Below are 15,077 nucleotides of genomic sequence, written 5' to 3'. Positions count from 1 at the left end.
TCCTCACCGAACCCGTCGCTTGCGACGAAAGCCCACTGAGTTTCTCTCCCTCTTGCTAGGACCAGTGTTAGCAACACCTCCGGCATGAGCCCCGTAAGCTCACCTATACGTTAGGATGAAGCTGAAATAGCCTCTCAACGCTATCAGCACAGGTAGGAAAAAAAAACACATAGAGACTAGATTCAAACAACAGTAACGGTGTATATTTATGATAGATATGTATATAAGAACTATGTTTATTTTATAAAGCCCTTTAAATGTATTTTTGAGTTTCCTGTTTTAAACGAGGCCTAGTGTTCTAAGTGATAGGCTCCGGTTAAGCTCCAGCCCTACCATTGTCGATGTGTATGACATCGGTGACTACTGAGCATTAGCAAAACTATACACTTATCCTGACAGCGAAGAAGAGATGCGCATTAATTGGCAACTGTGTTTGTAATCTATCTATATATATAAAAATGAATTGCTGTTCGTTAGTCTTTGCTAAAACTCGAGAACGGCTGGACCGATTTGGCTAATTTTGGTCTTGAATTATTCGTGGAAGTCCAGGGAAGGTTTAAAAGAAAATATAAAAAAGCTCGGAATTATATAAAAACAAACAATTTTGTTTTTCCTTTCATGTGTCCCCTTGATGTGTCTTTTATTTATCGATTGAGGCACTGCAGCTAGTTTGGCATATAACTGTTTAGCTTAAAGAAACTTGTAGTGAAAAATCGATTGAAAAGGCATTGGTAAATTCAATTTTAATATTTGTTGGTATCCATTAGAATCTAGTTTTACAGTGAGTTATGAATATTTCGCTGTTTATTAACTAAACGCTTTGTTGACTCTTTTTGGAACAGACGCTAGATTTCAAAAATGTTTTGACATGCAATTCTGTTTCTGACAATTACAAGCAATTACAGCAAATTTTTAACTGGTGGTAGGACCTCTTGTGAGTTCGCACGGGTAGGTACCACCACCCTGCCTATTTCTGCCGTGAAGCAGTAATGCGTTTCGGTTTGAAGGGCGGTGCAGCCGTTGTAACTATACTGAGACCTTAGAACTTATGTCTCAAGGTGGCTGGCGCATTTACGTTGTAGATGTCTATGGGATCCAGTAACTACTTAACACCAGGTGGGCTGTGAGCTCGTCCACCCATCTAAGCAATAATTTTTTTTAACTTGTATTCGAAAGTGTTTTTCGTTTTCTACCTGTTATCGTAATATATCTGGGTATTATTAGGGTATCGTTGTTGTTAGCTCCTCAGATTCAGAATGTCATCTAGGTATGATTTCCATTTCATATCAACGTTTGTGGGTATTCCGAAATAAAATTCATAAATAAGTTTTTTAATGTACACAATTTATTCATATCGTAGTTTTTCTTATACAAAGATAATAAATTGTAAAATCCTCCTTCACGGTCCGAACAATAAATTAAATAATTAGTTACATACTCCCTTCAGTCCTATCACATGCCCTATAGGGCAATACTACGGAACATATACTGAAATACTCAACTAGCCTTCTTAGGATTCGACATTTAATGTTTTTGTATATACCCTACCATGTTTCGCAGTCACATCCTAACTCGATAGCCAACACACGATAAACTATTTACAAAATCTAAAACCATTTTTCGTATCGAGTTCGTCTGATTCGGCGACACGTGTTAAGGATTGACTTGACAATGATAAATAATGAATGAAATCGCATCTTTCTTCTTATAAATGTACAAAAATATTTCCTTTAGGTAGCTATTAGTATAAAGGTATGTATGTATTGACAAAGGCACTGGTATACTTATACTGAATATTAAATACAATCTGTTGACGTGATAATGGGTTTACATCTTAAATACATCGCGATTCCATCGACTCAGAGGATCTTTTTTTTTTGGTTTGGAACTTAACGGATTTCTCGGTTCGAGATATATACATATTTATATCCATAAATAACAAACTAAGTGGGACTTAATTAGATCTTACAAGCTATAACTTAGAAGAGAAATAGTCTTTAGCCATCGTTTTTCACTATCGAATCTTCGAATAGATGAAACAGATCTACTTCTATAACTTATATTACATATACATATCTCATCACTAAAAATGCATTTTTAATTCTATCACTGAGTAGATACGTTTTATCTGCTCGAAAAGTGTGTAGTGTGAGGATCGGGCGTCATTGGAGGTACGCGCGTCCTTATTCTACGAGTATGACATACAACTACTAGGAAGGGTTACGATAGGCGAGACGGCTTAGCCGATTACAGCTGCACGATATCATACAATATAACATCTCTTTACAACGTGGTAACTTGGTCAGCCGAAGAGCGGCGAGGGCGGCGAGGCGGGTGAGGGCGGCGGCCGGCGCGCTCAGTGCTCGTGCGCGCGGGTTTTGTTCTGGTGCATCATGTTCTTGAGCGTCGCCACCTCTGTGGCCAACCGTGCCAGCTCAGCCTTCAAATGCGCGTCCTCCTCCTCCGGATGCCTCTCCGGTTGCGGTCTGTACTCTGCCCCTAGTGAGATCCCGGAGTCGCGCTCGTCGCTCGAGCCCTCGCCGTCCCAGGAGGGGGACGACCTGGGCCCCGGCTCCTGCTTTATGTGCTGGAGGGATAGCAGAGCGCTAGCGACGTCCTTGTCGCCGAGGTGAGATTTGTGGCGCAGTTTCAAAGGAAGGCAGTTGTTTTCTGGGGCGTACTGCTCGGCGGTCTCGTCTCCGGATCCAGATAAGGAAGATAGCTCATAAGGAGACGGGGCACGTCGAGATCTGGACAAGTTGAGAACTGAACCGGGTGGTTCGTAGTGGGCAGGGTGGGGGTAGTATGCTTCGGGTACGGGAATCCTTTCTTGGTATGGCTCTGGGGCGCGTTGTGGTGGAGGAGAAGGGGGAGAAGCTGGTGGAGCCGGCGGGGGCGGAGGAGGAGCGGCCGGAAACAAGGCTGTGCCTGAAAGTTTACTCCTCTTTGTCACACATAGAACTTGATCACACGTTGGCAAGGTGGCTAAGACTTGGTCTATGCTTATCAAGCTTTCTCCACATATTCCGTATTTTTCTTTTATGGCGTCTAATTGTGCTTTGAGGACGTGGTTTTCCTTCGAGAGTTCGACGACGCGCTGTTCCAGGACCATGTCGTTGAAGCGGCGTTTTTCGCGAGACCGCTTGGCTGCCTCGTTGTTGCGCCTCCTGCGGTCCCAGTAGCCGTCGTCCTTTTTGCTGTCCGGTATGAACTCGCGTTGTTTGCGTTGCCCGAAGAAGTCTTTGCGTTTGAAGTCGAAGGCTCCGTAGTCGTGGCTGTCGCCGCTGCTGCCGTTGGAGGGCGGGGCCTGGTCCATCGGGAAGTGAGGCGAGACGGAGAGACGAGCGCGCGGTGGTGGAGGAGCGCGGGTCTGCGCGGGGGCGGGCCCTAAGGCTGCACCGCCCCCTGCGCTCAGCAGCTGTTGCTGGCTCAGGATGAACTCGGCAACCATGTTTCGGCGGACTGTGACTGGTCCGCACGAATCCTCACTGTGGTTCTGCAACAAAAAGAGAACTAAATTTAGCACACGAAATATATGCAGCCTTGCAGTCGTCTAAGTTCGTTTGCGAAACTGATTGCAGAAACCGTGTCGCAACCTCCCGCGCTGCAACTTTGCACGTGGAATCACCTTTGTGTAACTGCGTTGCCACATTTTAACCGCTTTTTACACCCTTCATGTTAGTCAAACTCATTAATGAATTCAGTTTCTTAACGTTCGTTATACAAATCGAGTTTCAAAGGTTGCGCTGGATTTGTACGGTCACAACAATACAGTTGATCCGTGGCGGATTAATTAATCAAGCATGCTTATTATAAAAAAAAATTTTTTTGCTATTAGCAATTAAAAAAACGAAGTAATTAATTTAAACCAGGCCGATATTAATTTGTATTATTAAAAAAGAAAGGTATAACGGAAAAACCAACAGAAACTCATTAACGTAATGAATCTAAGACCTTTGTATTGACTAAGACCGGAGAAGAAAGGTTCGGACATATTGAATTTGGTTAACTAGTATATGCATATAGAAAACGAATCCTAAGTGTTCAGCTGATAATCGACAATTATGTGTACGTTCGAGACGGGATGTATAAAAAAGTTACACCAAAACGCATTGTTATCAAGTTTAATACCTATCCGAGAAAAACAATACAAGAATCATTTATAAACCGCCATTGTGATTACATTTCGAGCGACGCCATTAAATCTTGACATGTTCGTTTTTTTCTAAATTTCAAAACAATGTTATCAATACTGGCCGGTGTAAAAAAATAAGAAAGTCACGTTCCTTTCCACGCAGCCCGCGAAGGCAACGTGCGAGGCCTTTCCAAATTTTCAAATTATGCTTTTCAAGATGACATTTGCATACGTTTCTATCCTAAAAATCTGTCAATAAACACGTGCCTAAGCTGTATTATACGAAATTACACATTCACGAAATACACGATACGAAGACATAATAAGAAAAACCTCATTAGACAGGCCTTAAAGAATAAACAGTTTAAATTTCGAACGACTCGAGAAAATTTTAAATTTACCGTTTTCCGATAGGTATTATTATTAATAGAAATTCGAATTTTGAATAACTAGAAATTCTATCGTGTTTTAACGGTCTGTATCGTTAGGCTGTATGATTATTGATACGTTCCGTTCGAAGCGGCATCGGCGACACCATCGGTGTCAGTGGGTCGACCCAGATGCCCGAGCGCACCCGTTACGCGGATAACTGTTCAACAAATAATCGTACAGACATTTAATTGGAGTTCATTGTCGATAGAAATGTCAATGGGGGCGAGCAATGCGAATTCTAAATCCTGTATTCATTAGTTTCACGAAGATTTTTGTGGCAAATAGCAATTATTCGATTATTTATACTGATTAGCTGAATTTCAAAATTCAAAACGTTAACCGTTACTTCTATATTGTGCAGTTAGATATAAATATTTAAATCCCTCATTTAAATTTTTATTGCGGGCTCAAACCTAAAACGCCCACATTTCATCACTGGTTGGTTAATGCAAAGACAGTATTCTTTCCAAAAACATTAAATAAGGAAAAAAACCCGCAATTTCTGACACTGGCCTTATTTGTATTGTCTGTGCCAGTTTGAAAATTTTGGAATTCGTTTTTTTTTCTTTACTTCCTCGCGATGTCAAATCTAGTCGATTCTCTAAGTTATTTGATTGTGGATTAAAACAGAAAAATAAGTGTCTGGTTTGTACGTAGCCGCGGTGACGGTCGACGGAGCACAGACAGTTAAACACCGGTTAAAAAGTACTGTAACATTTTAATATCTTCAACAGATAAAACATATACGGACCACTGTAATAGAATAGGTACATATGCCGTCATCGACTTTTGATTACAGACTTTTATTTGTTGTTTAATTAATACAACACACATGGTAAATACGACCAGAATTTTTTGTCTAGAGTTGCCTCATGTTAATGTGTTGCCACACTAGAAATAGTGTTGTATATAAAATTTTATGTTTACGATTGCCCTGAACAGCAGAAGGTCATGGTTTTTCGATGACGTCACGCGCCTGTATCAGTACAGGCCGATCGCTAATCATCTGCTTATGTACCGCTATCCGAAAACTGGCGGCGTACGGTACAAGAAACGGTTCATTCGTGCACTTAACTAGTAATACTGTTATGAAACAGCTATTAAAATTTCGTCACCGGTTTCTCGAAGAGTTTATTTTCGATTCGAGGCTGTGTGTGTGTCTCAATGCTGATCGATGCGATAATTTAAAAAAAAAAGTTTCATTAAACATTTCGATGCTATAATCTGTGCATTTTGAGTAGGACCTAATTTTTTTGTTGCTGGTAATAGTCGATTCTCTCGTCGGACATTAAAGAACAATTTCATGTAATCAAGTTATCGATGTTCGTGGCGGCTTGTCGGTCGTAACTGAGTCACCGTACAAAGTTCTTTGTATTTCACAAACACACTGATAACAGATTTATTTATATGGAGCATATTCGAAAGTTACGCAATACGAAAATACTTTTATTAAGTTACAATGTGTTTTATCTTTCGTATTAACCCCGAGGTCGAGATTCGGTTGCGATGACAATCTAAACGAATATTTACATATTTTTATCACGTACGTACCCGTAACGGCGGTTACGTAAAACGGAACGTCATTTACATAATAATTTTTAATGGCACAAACAAATTCCGCTACCGGCCGTTATCGGAATTCCTCAAAATCTCATTAATCTAGTGGTTAAGTAAGTGTCTTAGTTAATACCGAGAACTAAGACTTAAATTACACGATTTAAAATTAATCTTTCGTTTATTGCCACTGAAGTTAGTAGCCGTAATAATTTGAGGGTATAAAAAAAATTACAGACAAGCAAGTTTTATTCGAAATAGAAATTCTGAATTTCGAACATTATTGATTTTAAATATGATTGGTTGTTCCAGGTTTAGGTATCTGGAGAATGCTCTAGTATCGTGTGAGGTTAGGGCGAGATTATCCTAGCGGCGTGCGGCGCACGTGCTAGATTCTCGCGGCGGCGGTCACGCGGCCACAGACACGTGTCCGCTCTTGAACCTCACGTTGGACGTTGCGCAACAAACCGAAGCACGTTCGGTCTTCTCAGCACAGTTACATAAACTGCAACGTGATGTCGAAACGTGAAAACTTAATTAATATCCATCGGATTTAATGGTGATAATGGACTTGCCCTTGAGGATCGAACTACGGTCATTCCGTTTCGAACGCTCGCTCGTGGGAAATACCGAGTTCAAATGTTATCGAAAATGATGCACGAGACAATTCCAACGCCGAAGCGCTAACGACAAATAACACGTTTAAAAATACACGGCTTCATTCTTTCAGGCAACTTGAGTCAGGTCAAGGAATCTATAAATATACATCTTACTCAAACACCGGATCCCTTTGCAAAAGTTTTTGTTGTTCGCTCACGAACCATTAATTCGATCTTTCGCCTATTTGAATTCAATAAAAGCAATATAGATTATATGACTGTTAAATAAAATAACAACACTCTTGACCTCAGTTTAAATAATGAACGACGTCGGCCATCTTGGAAAAAGTAGAGAAAGTAGTACGTCGGTAACTTTCCACGCGCTTGACGTTTAATGCGCGGGAAAAGTAGGCTGGCCGGCCGCCATCTCTAATGACATTTTTTTACCACAGCTTAACAAGAAAATGCGATAGAACTAATTAAATTAAATTAGAATAAGTTTTTGAATCGATCGTGCCAATGATCTAATAGACGTTTGTAGGTTGGCGCCTACGTGCTCATTGTCTGTAGACGACTATTATGTCGAGATTAGAAATGTTTTGAAAACTTTCTAAGCGTTCTTTCGTTTGTTTTGTCTCAAACTAGGCGGGCTCCTCGACCTCTAGTATATTTCGACGAAGGTTCGACTTGAGGCACAGATTCCTGGAAGCGTTTCAAATCTTTTATTTTGCCGTAAAACCCGGTATACTTGACCGATATTTTTCGCGTTTGCATCGCGAGACCCAATTAAACGGGCGGGAATTTATTTCGGGGCGGCCTCTATCGGTCGACTCGCGATAATGGTTTGGTGTCAAGGTTCCGTTTCGTAACATCCACGGGCGTTTGCGCGACTCGTAGTAAACGTGCTAAGGCCCTTATACGTAATGTTATTTCCTGAAATTGTTTTTTTTTTTTCTTTTCATGAATGATAATCCACGGAGCAGGCGTGCACGTCGTTACGGAACAAAGAGACCCGGTTACGTGACCTTCGTTTTATACCTGTAGCTAATTGTTGTTATTAAGAAACGTTTAGTCTGTTTCCGTGCTCTAGATTCGGAGAATTTTGCTTCGGTACCATATTACGTAACACGAAACGTGTTTTTCAAGGAATATCATAGGAGAGTGTGTTTCATTGTTTTTAATCGAATGACTCATCGGAAGCGTTACGGTATTTTCGATGTTAACGTCAGTTAAGATATATTTAATATTTCGTACCGTATCTGAATTATTGCGAATCTATATTATTTTATTGCGACACAGTTCTAGTATATTATACGTGACAGCGCATCAATCAACACGTGGGACCTCAACGGCTGTCCAGTTTTGTGACAAACGCGCGCACGCACACTCACGCACGCACACCGCGAAGTGGGTTACAGACGAACGAACGAGATAAAAAAATAGGTCAAGTTATCTTTGCCCGTCCTCGCGTCGATGGAATTATCGTTGTTATTGCGCGTAAAAAAATTACGTAAGGATTTTTCGGTATCGTGAAACGTACGTCCGGAGAGCTGCCGCGAGAATGACCAAAAATCCAAACAGCCAGTAAGCTGTTTAATTACGTAACCGTTTGCCGAGTTAATATTTGTAAAGTTTTTTTTTTTTAATTCTTAATCTAGTGTTGGTCTTTTTGGTATAACGGCGCTGTCAAAACGGCTTTTCGGGCAATTAGTGACGCTTGTGTTGTGTACATGACCTCATTACTGTCGGGATGATTGTTCAGTGATTCAGTTGGCGCGGAAGTTGCTCGTTGGTACCGAGTGTGATTCGACTGGTTCTCACGTCGATTGACATTCTTGTGCTTCGATTTACTCATCGGTGTTATACGAGAGAAATTCCCGAAGGAACATCCGATATTGTTTTGGCACGAGTTCTATATTTCCTTGTTCTATCTTGCCACAGTACAGACTCGACAGTGATACGACGAAATTACTTGTTCAGGTTTTTTGACATTCGTCAGAGTCAGTTCACGGCGCGTGATAATAAAATGCACGTCCTGACCTCACCTGGTCTGGTAATGTCTTCCGGGGAACCTTGTTCTAAAGTTCCTGTATTACATCATACACAATGAATTCAGCGTTACTGCTGTTTATTTATTTGCTACGCCTCTTTGTGTATAAACGTAATCGATTTGGATGGAAAGTTTTGATAGCGGCCTTCGTTTTCTTTGTGTCCAGATAAAAATGGCGAATCGATACAGTATGAATGTAAATAACAACTATATGTTTCGGGCATATCGGTCGATAAGTGCTAAACGATTCCGTATCGGTACATTGACCCGAGTGTCATGACTTTACACGTCCAATATTTTTGCTGCAAATTGGCTCGTACTGTAAGCTTTTTTTTCCTACCTAGCTGAGAGCCTTGAGAGGCTATTTCAGCGTAACCTTAACTAGTAGGTGAGCTCACGGGGCTTCGCAGAATCTACCACCGGATCGGAACGCGACCCACCGAGAAGATCCGGCGAGAAACTCAGTGAGCTGTGTCTGAGGGTTCCGTAAGCAATCAGCGGCCGAATTCAAAGCGCATTTGCTTTTAATCCGGCGACTTTGGAACCTTGGTAAGGACAAAGGGACGAGGCGTTATAGATGACACACACACTAAACTCGATAAAGCTTTACCGATAAGCGTGGTTATTCATAGCGATTCCTGTTATTATCTGTTTTACGTTTCATGTTGCAGTTAGTTGCGCAACCACACCGTTACCCTACGGGGATTGCGTCACGCGATACAGACTGGCCTTTACATGGGGCGATCGATTCCACTGCACCAGTTAACCGGCCGGTCGGTGTGTGAGCAGCGGAAACATAATGCAACGGCAATTTTTTTGCAAACGACAAGCAACAATAAAGAAATTGTATTAATCGAATTTCTCGGGATTAAAAATTGGTTCATCATTACTGGTTGAATCATTACCGGTGGTAGGACCTCTTGTAAGTCTGCGCGGGTAGGGTACCACCACCCTGCCTATTTCTGCCGTGAAGCAGTAATGCGTTTCGGTTTGAAGGGTGAGGCAGCTGTTGTAGATGTCTATGGGCTCCAGTAACTACTTATCACTAGGTGGGCTGTGAGCTCCTCCACCCATCTAAGCAATAAAAAAAATGACGTTTGAAATTCTGTGGACACGGAGGTAGTATTAAAAAAAACAAAATACCGCGCAATTCTTCGATAATGGAATTGATGTGAATAAAGTCTAGTTTCCGTACATCCGAGGCGATCGCACGCCGGCCTGGAACCTTGAACCAGTTGTGTAAGCGACTCACAATGGCTTACGACAGAGCCGCGGTGCCAGGTTCTGCTTACGACACACTATGCATCCAGCAGTCGCGAACCGAGAGCGCAATATCACAATTACCCGTAAACCATTTAGAAAACATAATTCGAAAAACGACAAACATAAGCGATAACAATTTGAGAAATTAAAATTTGTTATTAACATTAATTTTTTTAAATATAATATTTGCGGTCCGTGAAAACTAGACTATTGATCCAGTTTCGTTATTAATTATATATACTTTTACGTCATTTATCATACGAAATTTTTACAGACATTTAAATTTAGCTCCGAGCAGATATAATTTTTTTTTATCAATATACGACTGTCTGGCGAGACAGAACAACACGGTCGTGCTACGTTTTAGCACGTTACGATAAAATACACTTTATCTGATACAATAATAGCGTACAGAAATTATTAAGCAATCAATACGCACATAAGACTTAAATTAATTTGAGCCTCTTAGAAAACAAGAACACATTTGTTTTTTTTTTATATAATAACGGTTTTAAAAGAATAATCATACGTAAATTTGTTGTTGAACAAATGATTAACATAGAAGTTTTGGCACGATATTGAAATACGTGAGTAAACAAATTCGAGCGCGCGAAGTCATTGGACTTTGGTGCAAAAACATTTCTTTGAACCGAAGCGCTTTGCTCTCTATCAGGAAATTCTTATTCAGAAAATGATTCATTTCGTATTCCGCTGAAATTCCTAGTTCGAAATTTGATTTTAAAATATTTATACGACGCATTTTTTTTTTTGGGTATCCCGAACATTCTTTTGAGGAAAATTCTAATTTTTTAAACGATTTTAATTTTAAATTCGATTCCGCGTGGGAGTAACTTTCGGTTTCTGGTAAATTATACGTTAAATGATTTATTTCCAATTAGGAACATCATTTATTTACAACAATTTTTTCTGAAGTAAATTTTAAATAAACGTAAAAAATCTCTAAATAAATAGCAATTACACGAAAGGATTCAATAAAGTTCATTAGTTTTCGTAAACTTTTTACAACTACCTACCTACCTCCAACAAATGTACGTGATTTTTTTTTTAATAACAACATTTTGAAAAAAAATGAGAAATAGCAAATTAACGAATTTAAATACTTACAAAAATATTTGCGGTGTTTGAAAACTCCTTTGCTGGAATTATCCAAATGGCGGTCGAATTGTCAAAAATCCACAAAAAAAAACAAAAATCACAACCGCTCAACGGTCAAGATCACAGTTTCAAAATTTAAAATAGTCAAATTTCACTCCCACTTTTCACGTCCAGAAAAAATATAAATGTAAATTCACTGTCACAATGTTGTTATAACGAAATATCCAATGCGAATGGCGTTGCGTTATTCCAATTGCTTGGACACGTCTACACTTTGCGCAGTCTGGAGTGCGACTAAATTTTGTAGTGGGGTCGTCGGAGACCCGGCCTGCAGCACTCACACATTCACAGTCTTGCGATGTGTGCGTTTAACTGTGCTCGTGTGCGTTTATGTATTAGTGTGTGTATTTACGTAACTTGCCCTGTTGTGTGTAATCACTTTAGTTGGCGGCGTTATTGACTCAATGTAGTGTCCGATTTTTTTTAGCTAATTCGCGATTGAGTCATGTGTACGGTAAAGCTAAAGGTTTTTTTTTTCAGATTTCCTATGAACCAAGGAATCGATTGACACAGGTTTTCGGTACTGTTTAGTAATTTTGTAATGGCGTAATTTCTTAGATATTTTTCTTGGTTTACTTAAATTGGGTAATTTTTTTTTTCGTACGTACGTTCGCGTTCCGTAACGTTGTTACATTTTCGCACTGAATATTCAGTTTTAGAAATTTGCGCGTTACCAAATTCTTTGTTTCGATCGACTTTTACGTTTGATGTTTTGACACCATTAATGTATTGGTTATGTATGTTATTAACGTGTGACGTTAATTTCCGAGTTGTTTATTAATTAAATTTAAGATTGTGGTTAATAAATAACAATTCGGAACATGTTATTCGATTTTTGAAATGAAATGTTTTGTTTTTTGTTTTTGGGACTGTTGATTCGATTTTTTTTTGATGTTCGAAAGTTGAAAGGTCTACGAACTCGGGTTAGTGCGTATTTTGTCTACGACGTAGAAGTTAACGCCCTTAGAATGAGTCATCTACGTAATATACGATGGGGTGATCACCTTGCTTTGTTTAACGCTTGCCAGTCATTTCAACGACACATACCTACCTACTCATCTTTTTTTTTAAATCATCAAGTGCAAGGAACAACACTGTAACTCAGCTTTAGCTAAATGTGATTCGCAATGTTATTCCTTGCACGTGTCGTATCTAAGATGATACAGCAGACGCCTAAATTATTTTGCAATCAAAATATTATGTGCATGTACCTAATTCGATTTTTCCGTTTTCTTTTACCTACTGTAGACACTTCAAACTAAATCTGTCTGATTCTTTTTTTTTTTTAATTGTTTATACGGGTGGACGAGCTCACAGCCCACCTGGGGTTAAGTGGTTACTTAAGCCCATAGACATTTACAACGTAAATGCGCCACCCAACTTGAGATATAAGTTCTAAGGTCTCAAGTATAGTTACAACGGCTACCCCACCCTTCAAACCGAAACGCATTACTGCTTCACGGCAGAAATAGGCAGGGTGGTGGTGCACCTACCCGTGCGGACTCACAAGAGGTCCTACCACCAGTAAGATTCTAGGTATTTACTCGTCTACAGTTAGCCTTTTTTATCTTACACGTAAACTGGATTTTACTGTTGTTATATTATTAGTTTTATTACACATGTATTGATCGTAATATAAATGGAAGGCAGACTTTCTGAGAACGATCGTACTGAGTTTTGTTTTATTGTATCAATTTATTATTGCTTCGGATTTAAGTGTGCAATAATGGTGCACAATTAAACCCGACTAAAGCATTTGCTTACAATACATATAAAATTTAAAAAATTCCATGGAACTTATTAGATTTATTTGCTCTTAAAAAAAAAAAAAACTACGGAAAATCGTTCTTGTATAAGAGTCGGGGACGGAATATGCAGACTACATTTAAAACAAAAACATAAAAACTTGTTTTCGTCCGTAGTTTTCCTCGAAATAAATGTAGCAAGAATTGTGAATAGCGTCACGTGCAAAAATCTAGGTACACGGCCCAAGGTCATGCTCGTTTAGTGTTTAAAGCAGTTAGCACGAAAAAAGATAGGGCTCAGGCGGAAAAGAATAGATAAAAACCGGAAAACGTTTATGCATTCACATTCATGAATTGAAAGAATGAATTCAATGGTTTTCTATTAAATAGTCCGATAATTTTTTTTAATGGAATCTCCTTTAGTACACTCTCCTTCGAAATTGCATATCAGTTTTTATATCGTTACCCTCCTCCTCGCGTCGTTTTCCTCATTACTGAGGGTCGAGACTCCCCCGCTGCATCAGTTTTTCCCATACGACTTCCCTCCATCTGCCGCGATCCTTTGCTTCATGAAGGGCATTATGGAAATTGATGTTCAGAGAAGATCGTATTTGGTCGGACCATCTCGTGGGACTGCGTCCTCTGGGACGTTTGCCATCTACCTTTCCTGTCACCATCAGCTGTTCAAGATCGTTATCGTTATCGTTACGGATGCACCGAAATCTTTGCTTCTAAATAAAAGGAAAAAAAAATTGCTTTATGTCAAACTTTTTTTCCCGCGCTTTCTTACTCATATATGTCACCGAAAAGATTACATTGAACCTTAACATGTTATATTGACAATGTTTTTTTTACAAGTTGTTATTAGATTAGTTTGTATGTAACAGAAAGCTTTTAAACGTCATTTTCATTAACTTAACGACGTCTGATTAATTTGAAAATCTGGACTTGCGTCAAGGACCTGTTTGACTGGTGGCAGGACCTCTTGTGAGTCCGCGCGGGTAGGTATCACCGCCCTGCCTATTTCTGCCGTTTAGCAGTAATACGTTTCGGTTTGAAGGGTGGAGCAGCCGTTGTAACTATACTGAGATTTTAGAACTTATATCTCAAGGTGGGTGGCGCATTTACGTTGTAGATGTCCATGGGCTCCAGTAACCATTTAACACCAGGTGGGCTGTGAGTTCGTCCACCCAACTAAGCAATAAAAAAAGGACCGATGGTAATTTTTTTTTAATTTCCCTCTAATATCCTGAGCAGTATCAACAGGATTTCAGTTCGCTGTATAAGAGCGTTTCTTTTTAGTTTTTTATCATTTTACTTATTGATATTTTTACGCTATATATATTATTCAAATGACATCATTGTTTCGATTATTGTTTTTGATTAAGCATACACGTGTGTTATAAATATGTGAAATGATAAAAGCTTACACAAAACAAGAGTTGGGAAATTACGATTAATATTATGAACAAAATAACAACATCACAGACACATTAAGATAAACGGTTTAAAACATATATTTTAACTGAGAAGATTAGTGTGTAAGCTGGAACTATGTGAACGAAGCACCGGGATATATTCAATGAATTATTTATTTATTATTGATGACATAATATTGAATGTATTATTGAACGTTTTGTGGGCAATAGAGGACAATAGTACGATCATAAATAAATATTAGCTAACGTTTTTATGTCATAGAATTTATTTTAGTTATACTGAATTGGAACGTGCGAGAATCATATATGTATTTGTTAAACTAGCGATCCGCCCTCGCTTCGCTTCGGATTATGCCCTTTTTCTTTCGGCCCGTGGGCGCGCGGTATGTGTAGGACTTGACGATCTGCAAGATGCTGGGAGCAGACCGCGAGCCCAAGGAATTTTAGGACCCTACAGTTATCATGCCCTGCCATTGCCAAAATTCAGGGTAGATGGAAACCATTTTCAACTGGAGCAACCATAGTCTACCATCAGCCAATGGTGTAACGCGGCGCCATCAAGGCGGGCTCTCGGCCCGCTGAACGAGGGAACCGGTGGTCGTGTCGCTGGCGGCCGCCGTTCCGGCGTCCGTGGGACGGTGGGATGGATGTAAGGTGCTCTGCGTCAACCCTGTCCCGCCGTCT

At 39.8% G+C, this 15,077-nt stretch overlaps 1 protein-coding gene across 1 annotated transcript; it reads right to left on the bottom strand.

The window, feature by feature from the left end:
- Window positions 1-1,323: 1,323 nt before the first annotated feature.
- On the bottom strand, window positions 1,324-11,420 carry vri (nuclear factor interleukin-3-regulated vrille). Its single transcript, XM_089739629.1, has 2 exons — window positions 11,159-11,420; window positions 1,324-3,496 (listed from the first exon to the last, which is right to left on the bottom strand). Exon 2 carries the CDS (start codon window positions 3,449-3,451, stop codon window positions 2,357-2,359), a length of 1,095 nt encoding a protein of 364 aa, XP_089595755.1. The 5' UTR covers window positions 3,452-3,496; window positions 11,159-11,420; the 3' UTR covers window positions 1,324-2,356.
- Window positions 11,421-15,077: the final 3,657 nt, after the last annotated feature.

The sequence above is a fragment of the Bombyx mandarina genome, chromosome A1 (assembly GCF_030267445.1).
Source record: "Bombyx mandarina strain Sakado chromosome A1, ASM3026744v2".
Lineage (NCBI taxonomy): Eukaryota > Metazoa > Arthropoda > Insecta > Lepidoptera > Bombycidae > Bombyx > Bombyx mandarina.
This window is presented reverse-complemented; position numbering and strand designations above follow the sequence as displayed.

Coding starts and splice junctions, on each gene's coding strand:
- vri (XM_089739629.1), bottom strand. CDS start 3,451: ATGGTTGCCGAGTTCATCCTGAGCCAGCAACAGCTGCTGAGCGCAGGG.